Here is an 18,651-nt window from a genome sequence, read left to right as displayed (position 1 = left end):
ACATGCAACTTCTTGTAAACAATGATTCATGTAAAGAGCATTTCAAAAGAAATCAGTCAATACTTGTAAGAACTGTGGCAACTCTGTAATTTAAGCCCCAAATCAATTATGCATTCCTTCTCCGGTTTGCGCGTAGCTCACATCTACTCGCTGTGTGCAAGTACTTGGAGGGGATACGGGAAACGATCGTGCGCGTATAGCGGACAAATCTTGCAAGTTTCTTAACATATATTTCTTAAATATTTCGTATTGTTAATTGAAATTGTTAAATTGACGTATATTTCATACCTACTGTCATTGAAGAAAATGGGATTTCGCAAATGATTGTTATAAATTATTAAAATTATATGTTGCTCCACAATATTGATATGATATGCAATTATTAAAGTGAATTCAATTAATGGTATTTTGCTTGTAGTACAATGTTTACCTTTTAATAACATAACCTCAATCTAACTTTTTCTTCTTATTATTTTTGGGCTATGGCCTTGACAATTATCCAGAAACCAGGTCTAATGTAATTGGCCAATATAATTAAAAGTGCTAAAAATGTTGCTGAGCTATGAACCAGGTGTCGCTCTTCTGAACTTGCACGGTCCCAATTTCTATATCGGTCGGAGTGTACATACATTTCTGTTGTATGGTTCTTCTCATAGCCTTCTTTCAATTTAAGCATGTCGGTCATTATTGTCTCCAATTTTAGACCAATCTGATAGGTGTAAGGATTCTATTAGCATATGCAATTTAAATTAAAAGGTATTCCAATTTTAATTAGACAGGAAATAAATATCAACAAAACGGTATATCTTAGGATATAACCACGTTTCACAAGAAGATAGGTTTTTCGTGGTGTCTGCCACAAAAATGTAGACAAAAAGGAGAAATGAACTGAAAAATAGTTATACATTTTTTTGTAGAAATAAAAAATGGTCACGGAAGAATACCAAAAGGCAAGACTAACAATAAATCTGAATAAAACAAATAGCCCAGTCGGGTTAGACGAATAACAGGCTTAACCTTGCATTAGGATCTGCCCCAAATTTTATTTTTGTAATCTTTAGGGGGGGTCAATAGTAGTGTAAATTTAAAATCTCGACTGAATTCCGCTGTTGCGTTAGCCGCAATTTTGATTTTAAACGAGAACCGTTTTTCGTTAATATCTCCGCCATTTTCAACTTTTCGACAAAAAGTATAATAACCAAAATTGTTGAAAATGTGATTTTCTATCATTTATATTGTTACACTTTTTTCGTGCCGTCGATATTTTCAGAGTTATGGCGAAAAATAGTGACAGTTAGAGCATAATTATTGAATTATCTCGTTTATATTAGTTTTTCGACAAAAATGTTCCTATATAAAAATAGAGAGAATTAAATTCTACACAATTTTAATTTCTTTCATTTTTTTTTTTAAGTTAATATTTAAGATAGTACGTATGCGATAATGGAGCGATCGTAAGACCTGATTGATTTTGTAGCAATTGTTTTTGTTCAATATCTACGCCATTTTCAACTAAAATTGTTCCAAATATGATTTCCTACAAGTTCTTTTTAACAATTTTTTTTCATGCAGTTGATATTTTCCGAGTTAAATGGAAAAATAGTAAAAGTGGTGGGGGGAGCATAATTACTGAATTTAATCTTGTTTCCGAGCTGCCCCAAATTTTATAATTCTATCCTTTAGGGGAGATCAATAGTAATGTAAATTTAAAATCTCGACTGAATTCCGCGGTTGCCGTAGCCGCCATATTGATTTTAAAGGAGAACCGTTGTTACTTAATATCTCTTTTTCAACTTTTCGACAAAAAATTGAAAACGCAATTTCCTACAATTTTTTTTCAACAATTTTTTTATGCGATTAATATTCTCCGAGTTAAGGGGTAAAATAGTGGAAGCGGAGGGGAAGCATAATTATTGAATTGCATTTATTATTAACTTTACGACATAATTGTACATAAACAAAAAAAAGAGACTTACATTTTATACAATTTTCGAAACTTCCAATGAAACACCAACCAAACTAAGTACATAAAAGACATAAAAATAACTTATATGCATTAAGTTCACTTAATTTTATTAGCTAGCTGTTTTTATTGGTTGAATTTGTCTGTCGATAATTAAGTTTCATGTCAGCTAACACATTTTAATATTTCAACATTTTTTTTTTTAATTTTGGACCCTGTTGGGGGAATTTTTCCACTGCCCCACCCCTCGTAGGCCCGCCACTGGTTTTCTCGAAAAATTGTAGTAAATCGTAATTGCAACAATTTCAGTCCTTACACTTTTTGTCGAAAAGTTGAAAATGGCGGAGATATTGAACAAAAACAATTGCTATAAAACCAATCAGGTCTTACGCTCGCGCCTTTACTGCATACGTACTAGTGATGTAAGGAATGTCATTTTTTGAAAATTCGCGAATACGAATGCGAATATCTGCTACCGACATTCGCGAACGCGGATGCGAATATTCAGTTTGTTTTTTAATTTGTGTCTATTTTTGACATGTTTTCTAAATTTATAATAAAAAGTTAATTGATATTTGGTGTAAATCAACCTGAATCTTAAGCTTTATTACATAATACCAAATAATAAAATAAAGTGAAGGCTGATAATATTATACAAGGTAAAGTTACCATTTCTTAATAAAAAAAAGATGAGAAGTTAACAGATTTGGATGTTATTAACCTAAATATTATCTTCAAATTATTTTTTTTCTGATATTTATATTCGCAAAACATTCGTACAAATTTCTTGAATGCGAATACGAATGCGAATATGCAAAAACATGCGAATATTCGCGAATGCGAATACGAATATTCGTTACACTACTAATACGTACTACCTTAAATATTGGTTTTATCAAAAAAATGAAAGAGATCAAAATTGTACAAAATTTAATTCTTTTCATTTTTGTATAGGCTCAGTTTGTTGTAAAACTAATAATGATCGAGATAATTTAATAAATCAATAATTATGCTGTCACTATTTTTTCCCCATAACTCGGAAAATAACGACCGCACGAAAAAATTTATAATAAACAAAATTATAGAAAATCGTATTTTCAACCATTTTGGTTTTTACACTTTTTGTCAAAAAGTTCAAAATGGCGGAGATATTGAGCCAAAACGGTTCTCGTTTAAAATCAAGATGGCGGCTAACGCAACGGTGGAATTCAGTCGAGATTTTAAATTTATACTACTATTGACCCCCACTAAAGATTAGAAAAATAAAATTTGGGGCAGCTTGTAATGCAAGGTCAAATGGTATCACGACTGGGCTAAAAATACCTCAATATTTTAGGCGAAAATGAAAACAAAATAAGGGGATTAGTCCAATCAACAGCCATTTTCTCGTGGAATTTTGAGAATCAAGGTCGATTTCCTTGAAAATTTGGATTTAGGTAGTATTTATAACCTTTGTCAAAATCTACCCTACGTCGAAGCGGGCTTTTCCCCTGGGGGTGAAAACAACCCCATCTAGGGGATGAAAAATATTTCAATCAAAATAACTATGGAAGTCGATAGACTGACCAATTCTAAGTAAATTTTGTTCTATAAAATTTTTTTGCAAGCTTGATACTTTTCAAGTTATTAGCGATTGAAACTATGCATTTTTCATTGAAAAAATTCACGTTTTATAACCGTTTTCACGAATAACTTAATAGTACATTATATACCGCGGGACTGAAGTAGTACATTTAATCCTGAAGGTAAAGTTTATGGCCCGACCGCAGGGAGGGCCATAATTTACCTGAAGGATTAAATGTACTTCAGTCGCAAGGTATATACGATACTTTTCGTACTTCCGGTATGATTTTATTAATTATTTCAATAATTTCAATCAGTTTTTTCTCTCTTCAACTCATTTAATAAACTGTCTTTAAAATAAGTTACCATAGTAACATTGCGTTGTGACAGTTATAATTTAGAAACATTGTCATTACTAGTGTCATTGTAAAGAAACATTGTTATTGATAATTATTGGTATCATGAGTGAAGAAGGTGTATCTGATATTGATAAAAGAGCAGCCGAAGTAGGTGAAGAATTGTTACCACCGAAATCTAGAAAACTATACGAGCAGCAGTACGATGCTTTTAAAAAGTGGTGCCGCTTAAAAAATGTGAGACAACCTACTGAAAATGCGCTGTTAGTCTACTTCGATGATAAATCAAAAGCGGTTTGTGCCTCAACTCTCTGGGCACATTACTCAATGCTGAAATCGGTTATTAACATTAGAGAAGATATTGATATAAGTAAATTTCCAAAAAAATATCCCTTAAATTCGTTTGTTTGTGATTTAATCGTTCCGGGAGTTTCGTCAATATTTAATCCCGGAGGGATTAAATGTGACACTTTAGTACCTGTCACAAGGGAGTGAAGTTGTCACTTTAGGCCCGGAAGTACGAAAAAAAATTTAATTTTAGAGAAAAAATCATTCTGAATAAAATTGTAGCTAATAAAAAACAAAGAGATTCGCGTCGGAAAGACCTATGAAAAGCCAACTACTAAGTTATTGCTCTTTAACAGGTGGTTATTTTGAAGAACCTCGAAATGGAGAATCTTCAACCTCAACTCGAATACTCGATAACTCGAATGTGGTGCAATTTTTTGGGAAAACTTAACAGACATATTTTAAAGCTCATTAAAAAAACCTTTCAAATAAGCTCCGATAAAAGTTTTTTTGCATAAGAACTGACTGACTTTTTTGCATAAGAATGACGAAAATAAAGTCATCGCTCCCTGCTTTTTTTTTAATGTAACAATTAAACCCTCGGCATTACAATCCTAATAGAAACGAACAGCTTCCCACTTGAAATTAATTTTATTTAGGTACAATTGATACGATCCATGTCATTTGACCGGTTTGGCAAGCGTAGTTTAGAAAAAAAAATAGTTGATTAAATCGAAAATGACATTTTTATAATTAAAAAAAAAGTGTATTTTTCTTAAATAAACCTAAAAGTATTCGTGATACAAAAACAAAAAAAAATCATAATTTTTAGTAAAAAAAATCCTACAATTAATATTTGAAACATTTTTTCATATTATGAATACTTTTAGATTTATAAGAAAAATGCACCTTTTTTTAATTATAAAAATGTCATTTTTTATTAAATCAACTATTTTTTCTAAACTAAGCATTCTAAACCGGTCAAATCACATGGATCGTATCAATTATACCTAAATAAAGTTAATTTCAAGTGGGAAGCTGTTCATTTCTATTAAGATTGTAATGCCGATTGTTTAATTGTTACATTTCAAAAAAAGCAGGGAGCGATGACTTTATTTTCGTCATAAGTCAGTCGTTCTTATGCAAGATTCTTTTATCGAAGCTCATTTAAAAGGTTGTTTAATTAGCTTTAACCCGCCGTTACACGCGTCTTCTATTGTGACGTGGTTGCACGCATATGAGCGTCGCCCTCACCTACACCAATTCGACTTATTTCGAGGTAGAATGAATGTCAACCTGTATAAATATAAAATGGGTTGTACTCACATATCATGGAAAGTCTCGTAAACCAATTTTTTTTATTAATTTAACAAAACAAAAGTAAAAATAATATGATAATAGACAAATGAGATATTCAGTACACAAATGAAAAGTTTTAAAAATATTGCACACATCTAAAGATAATAAATACATCTACTCAGATTCTTCCTCCTCTATTTCCCAACAAGAATTACACTAGTAATTACATTACATTGTGTGTACAAGTTTTTGTGTGTTCCTTACAAATTGATCTTCTACAATTTGGCGTGCAGAATTTTTATGTTCTTCTTAGGACAGTATGCACATTTATTAGATACTTGGTTCATTTCTACAGACTCTGCTTCATCTCGGATTCCCAAATCGTCCCTTATTTGCATTCGTAACAATACGGAGATAGTTCTTATGTTCGCGGCAATTCAAGTGGCGCACCTAGAATTTTCCTCTGGGGGAGTTGGCTTAAGCACCGAAAGTTTTTTGTATTATTTGTGAAAGACAAGTTACATTTTCCTACTTTCTTTTATATATATTTCTATATGCTCTGGGAGGGATTTTAACCCCCAAACCCACCACTGTTCCTAACGTAACCTAAACAATAATATCTTAATTAAACTTACCCAAATATTAACCTAAAAGTTTCTTTGAAATAACAGAAACGTGATTTCACCGTGATTGCACGCGCAGTGAGGAATTCTCTCACTTGAAGAGGGATGGTCACTTCTTTCAAGTATCACAGCAAACTGACCGCCTGAAATATTCTATAATTTTGTCATACCCTCTCATGGACGATGCTAAAGGCGTTCCTGGGTGCTCAAGGTTATCGTATTAGTTATTTCAACAATTTCATTGGTTATAAACAAATATGGTGGTATTCCCTCATAGCGAGTGCAATGGCGGGTTAAAAGATGTCTTTTAAGTTTTCCCAAAAAATAAGTTATTTATGAAAAACGGTTATAAAACGTGAGTTTTTTCAATGAAAAATGAATAGTTTCAATCGCTAATTACTTGGAAAATATCAACTTTGAAATAAAATTTTATAGAACAAAATTGACTCAGAATTGGTGAATCTATCGACATAGTTATTTTGATTTAATAAAATTTCATCCCCTAGATGGGGTTGTTTTCACCCCCAGGATAAAAGTCCGGTTCGGCATAGGGTAGATTTTAAAGAAGAGGTTTAACCGAGCTCAAATCCAAATTTTCATTAAAATCGGTGTTGATCCTCAAAATTCCACGATTTTACAGTTTTTTATCGCTAATGACTGTTCTAGTTGTAAAAATCATAGTTATCTAGGAGCAAACATTAGTAAAAAAACATTGACGGCATTAGCCGAAGCCAGAGCGAATACATCAGCAAGCTTCTTACAGAAAACAACATTGACATAGCCACAGTTCAGGAAACACACACTGCTGATAATTTCCTACCGATCAACTGAGGTCTTAGTAGTTAGTAGCCGCACTTAATCACCCACAATAAGTAAAGTTATCAGTCAAGGAGATGTTATTTTTGACCGACGTCATTACGATGAGATTGTTTCTTCCCATTATCTTTTTATTGATTATTTTTTTCACCTGTCAAATTCTGACGTTTTTGCTTTTTCAGCCAATCACCACGCGTCGTTCTAGCCAATCATTGAGTGTAATACTGATAAAACAGCCTCTTCCTTGATAAAACAGTCTCTTCACTGATAAAACTTAAGGTACCCTAAATTTCACATAATACATACTTTTATTATTTACGAACGACATTGGAAAATCTCATATTAGTTATAAAAATTGTGTTTTTAATAATTGTTCATTTTCTATTTAAACAGTTTTTTATGTATTAACAATATAATAAATAAATTGGTTCATTTTTAAATCATAAAATAATTTATCTATAACCTACTTAAGACATTGATCCTAGTTGTCTTAAAAATATTTCACAGATGCCCGTATTTACTAATAATACATATTGGTTCACAAAATAATCTTTTCAAATACCACTCGTCCTCTAAATTTTGCTTGATAAATTTGTTCGTTTTCATACTTAAACTTCTTTATTTAGGGTAAAATCACTCAAACAAACCGAAATGGATAAAATCACTCGTCCTTCGGACTCGTGATTTTATCATTCGGTTTGTTTTCGTAATTTTACCAAATAAAGAAGTTTTCGTGAAAACAAAAAAATTTATCGATAAAATTTAGAGGACTCGTGGTATTACCTTTGATAATAAATGCAAATCTGTCAGTTTCTCGTAATTTCATAAAAAATAGTGATTAGGGATCTACAGAAAAGCTATTTTTATAGAAATTTTTTAGTGATGATTCTTTATCATTGAATTATAAAGGTACATTTTTTATATTAGTTTTTGTTTTTCTTGCAGGATATAATTACTAGTCTGACGCAAGAGAGTGATCTGAAGTCAAAATTTGTGATACACAATCACTACAGAGAAAAACAGAAGGAAAGACGAGGTAGCGATTCGGAACTTGTAAAAACCAAGAAATTTCTTGATGGTCACGCCATACCTGATGACAAGAAGAGGAGGTTAAGCCAGTCTGAGCAACCTGAGGAAGACCAACCTGTATTGGGTTCCACTAATGTAGGAACCATCACGAGTCTGCCGCAGAAAGTGAGAAAAGACAAAGTAAAAATCAAAGATGTGTTTAAAAAAGACGCTAGTAAAAATAACAAGCTCTTTCACAAAAATTTCGGAGAAAAGTTACAGACAAAACCGGTGACATTACCCACTGCCGGAGAAATGAACATGGAAGCGAAGTTCAAACAAGGGTTGCTTGAAGGCACGGGAGAGAAAGGTATTTCAAGGCCGCCACACCGAACAGAGATTGTGAATCATCTCTGTACTGAACCAAATAGAAGAGAAGCAGCCGAGGTAAGAATTTTTATTTGTAAAATTTAATGTACAGCTAATTTTAAATATGCCACATATTAGTAATTCGATGTTGGCGTCAATTTCTTTAATCTGCATTGAACACTTACGAGCAAACTTATAATATAAAAATGAAAATGATTTCACCATTAATCAAAGTAAAATAAAAGAAATATTTTGCGCTTTATGATGAAACTCTTTACACTTCCTTTGTTCATAACAATAATATTTGTTTAAATTAGTGTTCTCTTACAAACTTTAATACTGTACTTCTAATGCATTTGAATTCAAACTGATATTTATGTAATATCATTCAAGGACAATATTTATGATTAAAGGGACTTTTACTTTCTAAATTGGAAAAACATTAATTTTTGAGTAATTTAAAAAACTATTATATTTATGCCTATATGTAGTTTTTTTATGGTACATTCCATGTCAAATCACTCAGGCAAAAACTTTTGAATCTCCGACTTTTCTGAAACTTGGTGTATAGCTTCTGCGGGACGTAAAAATAAGACATTTAAGGTCAAAAAGTCTTTTGCTTTTTTTTCTCAAAATGTTATTTTATGCCATTTTACAGTGATTTGGTGTTTATTTAAACAATAAAGTATCAATGGAAAAAATAATATTTTAATAGAAGGGACTCAAAAATGTCATAAGGAATTATAACAAGTTATTTTGATTCAAAACAAGTTATTGATCAAATTTTAGTGTAAGTGGTTAAAAGGATTTGAATAATTTTACAATACAAAAAGTTACATGCAATAATATCAGACTCAAAAGTATATTAGTCCAGTCGGGATAGCATTTGAAGACAACACGGAAGAAAGGCGAAATGTCAATTTTTTATTATTTTTGGTTCAGAGCAGCAATATGTAGGTTTTTAGTAGTAGTTTTATGTGAGTCATTCAAACATGGGAAAAAGACGAATCCTCATAGCTTAAAACACGTTATAAAATTCTCCGTACAGGGAAGAAAGGCGAGCGGTTTCAATTTCAAACTCAATTTTCTCGAATTAACCTTTTTGTGACATTTCGCCTTTCTTCCGTGTGGTCTTCATTTGACCTTGCATGCCGAGCTGTCCAAAATTTTATTTTTCTAATATTTAGGTGGGTCAATAGTAGTCCAAATTTAAAATCGCGAATGAATTCCTCCGTTACGTTAGCCGCCATCTTGATTTTAAAGGAGAACCGTTTTTGCTCAATATCTCCACCATTTTTAACTTTTCGACAAAAATGGTAGGAACTGGAATTGTTCCAAATAAATCGTATTTACTATTATTACAATTTCTTTTAACAATTTTTGTCGTGACGCCTATATTTTTGACTATGATATTGCATGTAACTTTTTTGTATTGTAAAATTATTCCTTTTATCCACTTAAAGTCCTATGTTTTGGCTATCTGTGGACAAATGTTCAGCCAAATCGAATATGATGTATCTTGTAAATGGAGGAAAATGTAAAAAACGGTATTTTAACGTTTTTTAACATTAACATTTGGTCAAAAACTTGTTTTGAATCAAAATAACTTATTATAATGACATTTTTGAGTCCCTTCTATTAAAATATTATTTTTTCCATCGATACTTTACGATAGAAAATGCAAATGTGTTTAAATAAATACCAAATCACTGTAAAATCGTTTAAAATGACATTTTGAGAAAAAAAGAAGACAATTTGACCTTAAATGTCTCATTTTTACATTCCGCAGATGCTATACACCACTTTTCAGACAAATCGGAGATCCAAAAGTTTTTTTATACAAAATTGAATGATTTGAAATGGAATCACCCTTATACATTGGTAAGGTTTGTTGGTATATATTTTCGTCTTTCAAAAGATGCATTTTAATTTTGGGAGACATTCTGTCTTTCTGTAGCAATTCGTGAAACTTAAAACTAATATTAGGGCAGTCAGTGAGGATATTTGGCTCCGAATTCTATCCTACTACATCGATTTACTTGATATTTTCACAGTAAGTAGGGAATAGCTCAAGAAACAAGTTTACCTTATTTACTATGACGCTTTTATCTTGGGGGCGGTTCCCACCCCTTCAAGGGGGTGGAAAAATTTTTGGTCGAAATAACCACGGAAGTGGCTAGAGAACCTAATTCTAAGCAAAAACTGTTGTATAATTTTTTTTAAAAACTGTATACTTTTTTTGTTATTCGTGGTTAAAAATTGGCCATTTTCATTGAAAAATGACACCTTTTCGGACGGTTTTTTGCGAATACCTTAAAAACTATGCATTTAACTAAAAACACTCTACAAAACATTTTTGTAGCTTATAAAAAAACAAAGATATTGGTTCCTTCATAAATCTTCTAGTTATAATACAAAAAGAGATATTATGGTAGGTGAAAAGAGTTTGTTTTTTGGTGCATGCTCAAATCGTTGTATTCAACGTGAAATAATATAACAGAGAAACCGTCGATTTTGGGTGTATGTTACCAATACCTTTTGTACTGCTTGAAAAGACCTTTAAAATAAGCAATATTAAATGTCGATTACATTCAAACTAAGCGAGATATGCTGCAAAAAAATTGATGACTAATGGATTTTAAGAAAAAATGAGAAGTATATTTAACCCCTCATCCACCAGAATTTAAATGTATCGTTTTCCTTCTAAATACCTTTTATTATAGTGTTATTTCTATGTTCAAAAAGTTGGACAGGTTTAAAATGAACGTTAAAAAAAATAAGATCAAATTATAGAGAGCATTTCTAATTTTTCTTAAAAATCTTCTTTTGCTACATGTATTTGCTCCTCGAAAATGATAACAGATACGAAAAGGAGATATACAAAAATGTAGGGTTTTTTTTTAAATAAAAATTTTGTTTTTGTTTTTCATTACTGTATCTCTTATCATTTTAAAGTTACATGGAGAAAAAGGAAGATTTAAAAAAAAATTAAAAATGCGGTGTATAATTTGATATTATTTATTTCAAAAACCATTCATTTTAAACCCGTCCATAGAAATAACACTATAATAAAAGGTATTGTAGCAGGAAAACGATGCATTTAAATTATGGTGGATGAGGGGTTAAATATACTTCTCATTTTTTCATAAAATACATTAGTCATCAATATTTTTTGCAGCATATCTCGCTTAGTTTGAATGTAATCGACATTTAATATTTCTCAGTTTAAAGGTCTTTTTAAGCACTATAAAAGGTGTTGCATTTCACACCTAAAATCGACCGTTTCTTTGTTATTCCAAGTTGAATACACCGATTTGATCATGCACCAAAAAAAACAAACTCTTTTCACCTACCATAATCTCTTTTTGTATTATAACTAGACGATTTATAAAGCAACGAATCTTTGTTTTTTATAAGCTACAAAAATGTTTTATATATTTTTTTAGTTAGATGCATAGTTTTTAAGATATTCGCAAAAAACCGTCCGAAAAGATGTAATTTTTCAATGAGAATGGCCAATTTTCAACCACAAATTACTCAAAAAGTATTGAGTTTAAAAAAATATATATATATATATATATATATATATATATATATATATATATATATATATATATATATATATATATATATATATATATATACAGCGTGTCCAATTAAGTCGGCATCATATGGGAAACTTTTTTATTCTTAGTTTTATGAAAAAAAGTTATTCTTTATACAAAGTTGTGCATGTTCTAAAACTTAAAATACAACCATCACTTATCAATTTTTTTAAGCCGTATACGAGGTATGTCAAAAAATATGAATTTTACTCAAGAGTAAAGTAGCTTTATTTTTCACAATATTGAAAATTGTTATAATGAAAAGTTGTTTGGAATTAACAACTATATTTTAATATGCAATTTCATCCTTCTAATTGAAAAAAAATTGAATTTTTTTATGGATAACCAACATTATTTTCAGTTATTTAAATTATAACTCTTTTATTATTAATTTTACGAAAAAAATGTATAATTTATAAAAAGTTCTGCATGGTCAAAAGCCTTGAATACAACTATCTAATATCAAATTTCATCAATTTTATACGAGGTATGTCAAATAAGATGAAAATCGATCAAGAATAAAGTACCTTTATAGTTCAGAATATTTCAATAAGAAGGATGTAATTACATATTGGAACATGATTTTTAGTATACAACTTCACATAATCACAATTTTCAATATCTTGAAAAATAACGGTATTTTATTTATGTACTCTTACGCGAATTCATATTTTTCTATATACCTCGTATAAAATTGACAAAATTTGATATAACATGGTTGTATTCTCGGTTTTAGACCATGCAGAACATTTTATACAGAATAACTGTTTTTCGTAAAATTAATAAAAGAGTTATCATAATAACTGAAATACATAACTGAAAATAATGTTGGTTATCGATAATTAAAAAACAAATTCAATTTTTTTTTTAATTAGACGAATGAAATTGCATATTAAAATATAGTTCTAAATTCCAAACAACTTTTCATTATAACAATTTTCAATATTGTGAAAAATAAAGCTACTTTACTCTTGAGTAAAATTCATATTTTTTGACATACCTCGTATACGGTTTAAAAAAATTGATAACTGATGATTGTATTTTAGGTTTTAGACCATGCACAACTTTTTATAAAGAATAACTTTTTTTCATAAAACTAAGAATAAAAAAGTTTCCCATATGATGCCGACTTAAATGGACACGCTGTATATATATTATATAGAACAGTTTTTGTTTAGAATTAGGTTCTCTAGCCACTTCTGTGGTTATTTTGACCAAAAATTTTCCACCCCGTTGAAGGGGTGGGAACCGCCCCCAAATAAAAGCGCCATAATATATAAGGTAGACTTTGAATTAGTAGGTAAGTAGAGGCTATTCCCAGAATTTCATTAAAATCCATGCAGTAGGATAGAATTTGGAGGTAATATCCTGTTCTGGCTCTCATTGACTGGCGTATATAGTATAAACCTTTCAAACGTTAATGTTTATTTATTTTCATGGCCTTTATACGTGATTATTATAAGAAGTTCGAAAAAGCATCTGTTTTGTGGTTGAACTCCCTGTTCTAAACAGGGGGTATTTTTTTAAAACTTTAGAAGTTTATTTAGTAATCGTATATAATATGTATAAAGTGTCAAAAACGTTTTGGTTTACTATTGGTGTAGTAGATTTGAAGAAAAACGTCTCCGATTTTGAAAAATGTGGTTCCGAAAAAGAAAAACGCGTTAAAAGTATTTTTATTGTAATTTTATCCAATAAAATGCTCATGTTTATTGTTTTCACCAATTTTGGAAAAAATGTGAAAACTGTGAATTATCCATATCTGTCTGTCGATCTGTAAACACAACTCATCCGTCATTAGACCAGATAGAATGACACATGAAGTGTCGAATGAAAGCTTCTAACCCAAGGATGGTCTTCAAGGTGAGACATTTGACCTCGGGCTTCTGGTTTTAGAGTTGCAGCTGGAAGTAGTGTTTTCAAGTCGCCGAAATAGTATAATCGATATATTAGTCAACGCGCCTTAGCAAGACGAGACCAACTATTCACTTCCGGTTTCATGCTTGTCTATCATTCCGTCGCCCGTCGCGAATATAACTTCTCCGTTGTATTCCAGAGAAATAATACACCAGTCAAATGGAGCAAGAATGGGATATTCCCTCTGAATTCTATCCTACTGCATGGATTTTAATGAAGTTTTGGACCTAGCCTCTACTTATCTCCTAATTCAAAGTCTACCCTATGTCGGTGTGTGCTTTTATCTTGGGGTGGTTCCCACCCCTTCTTAGGGGTGGAAAAATTTTTGGTTAAAATTACCATGGAATTCGCTAAAGAACCTAATTCTAAGCAAAACCGTTCTATAATTTTTTTTGAAAACTCGACACATTTTGAGATATTCGTGGTTGAAAATTGGCCATTTTCATTGAAACATAATACCTTTTCGAACGGTTTTTTGCGAATACCTTAAAAACTATGCATCTAACTAAAAAAACTATGTAAAAATAATAAACTTAAAGATAAAACCCATAATTAAATTAAAATTCATGGTGACGTTTCAATTATTATTTTAATCATCGTCAGAATAATAAGTTTCTTGAGCGGATGCTTTAAAATAATTTTAAAGGAACAAACAATAATTAATGAAAACGTAAAAAATGACATTGACAATCATTGGGTTAAGTCAATAATTTCAAACACGCCATGTCTTGTTGCGTGTTTAGGGGTGGCTTCAAAAGAAATATGGATAATGCCTCCTTGATGCTGAGTTCCGTTGGAGAACCATGCATGACCAATGATTGAGAAGTCCTTACGACTAATAGGGTGGTCAGAATCAGTCATACGTTGGAATACCGCTGAATTTGGAACTGTTCTTGATCGTCTTCCTAAGTGAGGAGTGACACCTAAGTGTTCGCAACATCTGACATTAAAGTGACGTCGAGTCTTCCCGAAGTACGTAGCTGCACAGCTACTACATTTGAATTGGTATATAATGTTAGATGCGAGATCACTAGGAATCATGTCTTTCACATGGAAACGAGATCCTATCCTTTCCAAAGTCGTGAAAGCAAATCTTAATTCTATTGAGGGAAATGCTTTTAATTTGTGATCTAAGGAAGACTATTGATGAACTGAAATGCAACTCCAATGCGCCAGGTTTGCCATTTGAGGAAATGTTCATAGAAATAAATGATAGAATTGTAAAATCTAACAATATTATGTTATTCAATGTTCCCGAATTGAATTCTGAGAATATTGAAGATAGGATAAAACAAGACAAAGCCAAAGTCGAGGAAATTATGAAACAAATGGGAAAAGATGAAGCGTTGGAGGATTTAGTGAAGGTTGTTCGAGTAGGAAAGAACACGGGTGGTAAGTCTCGTCCACTTAGAGCTATTTTTTCCAATAATGGTGTTGTTAAGGACATTTTAAGGAGTAAGAAAAGACTACAGAACTCAACAATCAAAATAAATAGTGATCAAACAAATATGCAAAGGGATATGTTCAGTAAAGCTTGGAAAGAATTAAAAGACAGACAAAATAAAGGCGAAAAAGACATTGCCATAAAATACAGAAATGGTGTACCAAAAATTGAATCATTCAAGAAAGAAGGAAAAAACTAATCTCATCCCCATTACAAGTTTATTGTCAGAACGTCGGAGGACTTCGTACAAAAATTCAAGATCTGATTAGTTCTATTTTATGTTCTGATTATGACATTTTTATATTTGTTGAAAGTTGGTTAAACGAGGATATTTTAGATAGTGAAATTAAAATACCTTCATATAGAACTTTTAGATGTGATCGTGATAATAGTTATAAGTCAAGAGGAGGAGGTATTTTGATTGTTGTTAAAGACTACATTAAGGTAACTGTGCTGAAACCCTTGTACAAATCTATTGAACAACTTTTTCTTTTATGCTCATTTGGTAAAGAAAATTTTATAATTGGAGGGGTATATATTCCACCAAAATCCGTAGAACAAATATATGAACAACACTGTTTATCAGTCGAAGATATATCCCAAAGGTATAATCATCATAAGACATATATATTCGGAGACTTCAACCTTCCGGAAGCTTCATGGGATAACAATGAATCAGGTGTCTTGGTGAATTGTCCTCAAGGTTCACATGCATTGTACTTAGCTGAGTTTTATGGGTACTTGAATTTTTTCCAGATGATTAATATTCCAAATGAAAGAAATGTGTTTTTAGACTTAATATTTACAAATGTTTGTGATTTACAAGTAGCAAAAGCCTCAGATCCGATTTTCAAAAATAGTTATCATCACATAGGTTACACTTACAATATTAGTTTGTGTGAACATCGAGGTAAGTCATTAGAATATACTGAATTTTATCATGATTTTGTAAATGCAGACTATGAAGGTCTCAATAACTATCTTTCAATGATACATTGGGAAGACCATTTGAATTTGTCAAATGTTGATGATGCTTTAACAGAATTTTACAACATACTTAATATGTCACTATCATTGTTTGTACCGGTGAAAAGATTTAAAACTTCTAGTTATCCAAAATGGTTTGATGCCAACTTGCGTTATTTAGTTGTACAGAAAAAAATTGCTCATAAAAATTATTTAGCTTCCTGTAATCAAGAGGATTATGTGATTTTTTCAGAACTTAGGAGATTGTGTAAGGATCTATCAAATCAATGTTATAACACTTATCTGAATCAAGTAAATCATAATTTATGCAGTAATCGCTAAGTACTTTTGGCAGTTTGTAAACAGTAAGAGAGCATCAAATGATTTACCAAACAGTATGTACTATGGTAATGCTATAGCAACAAACGGACAACAGATTGCAAACTGTTTCCGTCAATTTTTTTCAACAGTTTATTCGCCACAATCAAATATTAATAACTTGGAAGTAAAGGGAAACAACAATCTTTTTATACCTAATTTTTCAATATCAGTGAAAGATATTTTCAACAACATTTTATCCCTACCCAATAAGTTAAGCAGTGGTCCAGATGGTATTCCCGATTACTTTCTAAAGAACTGTATATATTCACTAACTAATCCTTTATATCTTCTTTTTGAGTCATCATTAAAGACATCAGTTTTCCCAACTTTATGGAAGCACTCTTATATCTGTCCCAATTTTTAAATCAGGTAATAAACAAGACATAACAAATTATCGAAGCGTTTGTAAACAATCCTCTATACCAAAACTTTTTGATAGACTATTGCACGATCAATTAAAATTTTATTGTAAAGAGCGTCTAATACACAATCAACATGGATTTTCTCAGAATAAATCAACGGTAACAAATTTAGTACTCTTTGAACAAAAAATATTAAACGCGTTGGAGAATAAAAGTCAGATGGATACTATTTATACTGACTTCTCCAAGGCATTTGACAGAGTAGATCATAACATGTTATTGGGAAAATTAAATGCTTTTGGCTTCAGTCATCAATCCTTACAATGGTTCAATAGCTTTTTAAGAGATCGCACACAGCAGGTGAGAGTAGGTTGTTTTAATTCAAATATAATTCATGTGACATCAGGAGTACCCCAAGGAGCTCACTGTTCACCTTTGTTATTTAATATATTTGTGAACGATATATCAGAGTGTTTTAGAAATTGCGATTTCCTGATGTTTGCAGATGATTTGAAATTATTTAAATCCGTAGATTCAAATGTTGATGTAACATTAATTCAAGAAGATTTAGACCGGTTGAGTATTTGGTGTGAGAATAATATTTTGCATTTAAATGTTGCTAAATGCTGTTATATAAGCTTTTATAAATATAATAAAAAATATGATACTTCTTACACAATTACTGAAAATGAATTGTCTTATGTTAAAACAATAAAAGACTTAGGAGTCACATTTGATGACCAGTTGCGTTTTGTGCAACATATAAATGGTGTAACAGTAAATGCATCAAAATCTTTGGGCTTTATCATTCGCAACTGTCTGAGACTATCTGTAGGGGCTTTAAGAACGGTAATTATGCTTTGGTTGTATCTAAAGTGGAATATGCATCTATTGTATGGTCTCCACAATACCAAGCTCATTCTACTACGTTGGAGAGATTGCAGAATAAATTTTTGAGATATTGTGCATACAAATTAAACATACGCATTACTAATCATGATTATACCTATATTTTAAAAACACTCAACATGAATTTATTAAAAACTCGACGAGATAACTCTGATTTGGTATTTGTGTTTAAATTAATAAATGGTTTAATTTGTTGTTCTGAACTTCTCCAATCTATTAATTTATATGTTCCCTCCAGAAGTCTCAGACATGTTGATTTGTTTTATATACCTTTTCATCGGACAAACTATGGTATGCATTCTCCCATTGAGCGAACACTAAAAATTATAAACGAGAATAACTTGGAAATGTTTGGTGTCTCCTTGGCTGGTTTTAAGAATCGGATTAAAAGAGCTTGACAGGTACTTTTTGTTTATTTGAACTGATTTGTGTAATAGATGTAATATGTGTAATGGATAACTATTAATATTTCGTTTTTGTTTAATAAGTATGTAATTAAGATTTATTTTACTCTAGTTTAGTAGATATTACAGAGATTGATTTTATACTGTATGTGTTGTAATGGGGGTAATCCCGTAAATAAATAAATAAATAAATAAATAAATAAATTGTTCTACGGATGTTGCGTCGGATTTGTAAGCTGTGGTAACCAGTATATGGAAGTTTGATATAGATCTTTTCTTTGATTTCTTCTACTTTGCTGTTTTGTTGGAATTTGTTATTGAAAAAACGTCTGATGTATCTTTCTAAGAAGTTCAACGAAAAACCATTTTTACTTAAGA

General features: G+C 31.0%; 1 protein-coding gene across 10 annotated transcripts in view; it reads left to right on the top strand.

The window, feature by feature from the left end:
• The window catches only part of LOC114343065 (uncharacterized), a 618,263-nt gene that overhangs the window by 413,041 nt on the left and 186,571 nt on the right, over positions 1–18,651 (top strand). For all 10 annotated transcript variants that reach the window (XM_050651573.1, XM_050651571.1, XM_050651566.1 and 7 more), the window contains one exon: positions 7,854–8,363. In XM_050651573.1, the coding sequence (XP_050507530.1) occupies positions 7,854–8,363 (510 nt within the window). The remainder of the gene's footprint in view (positions 1–7,853; positions 8,364–18,651) is intronic.

The sequence above is a fragment of the Diabrotica virgifera genome, chromosome 5 (genome assembly GCF_917563875.1).
Source record: "Diabrotica virgifera virgifera chromosome 5, PGI_DIABVI_V3a".
Classification (NCBI taxonomy): domain Eukaryota; kingdom Metazoa; phylum Arthropoda; class Insecta; order Coleoptera; family Chrysomelidae; genus Diabrotica; species Diabrotica virgifera.
The sequence above is the reverse complement of the archived record's forward strand: the minus strand, read 5'-3'. Positions and strand labels throughout refer to the sequence as shown.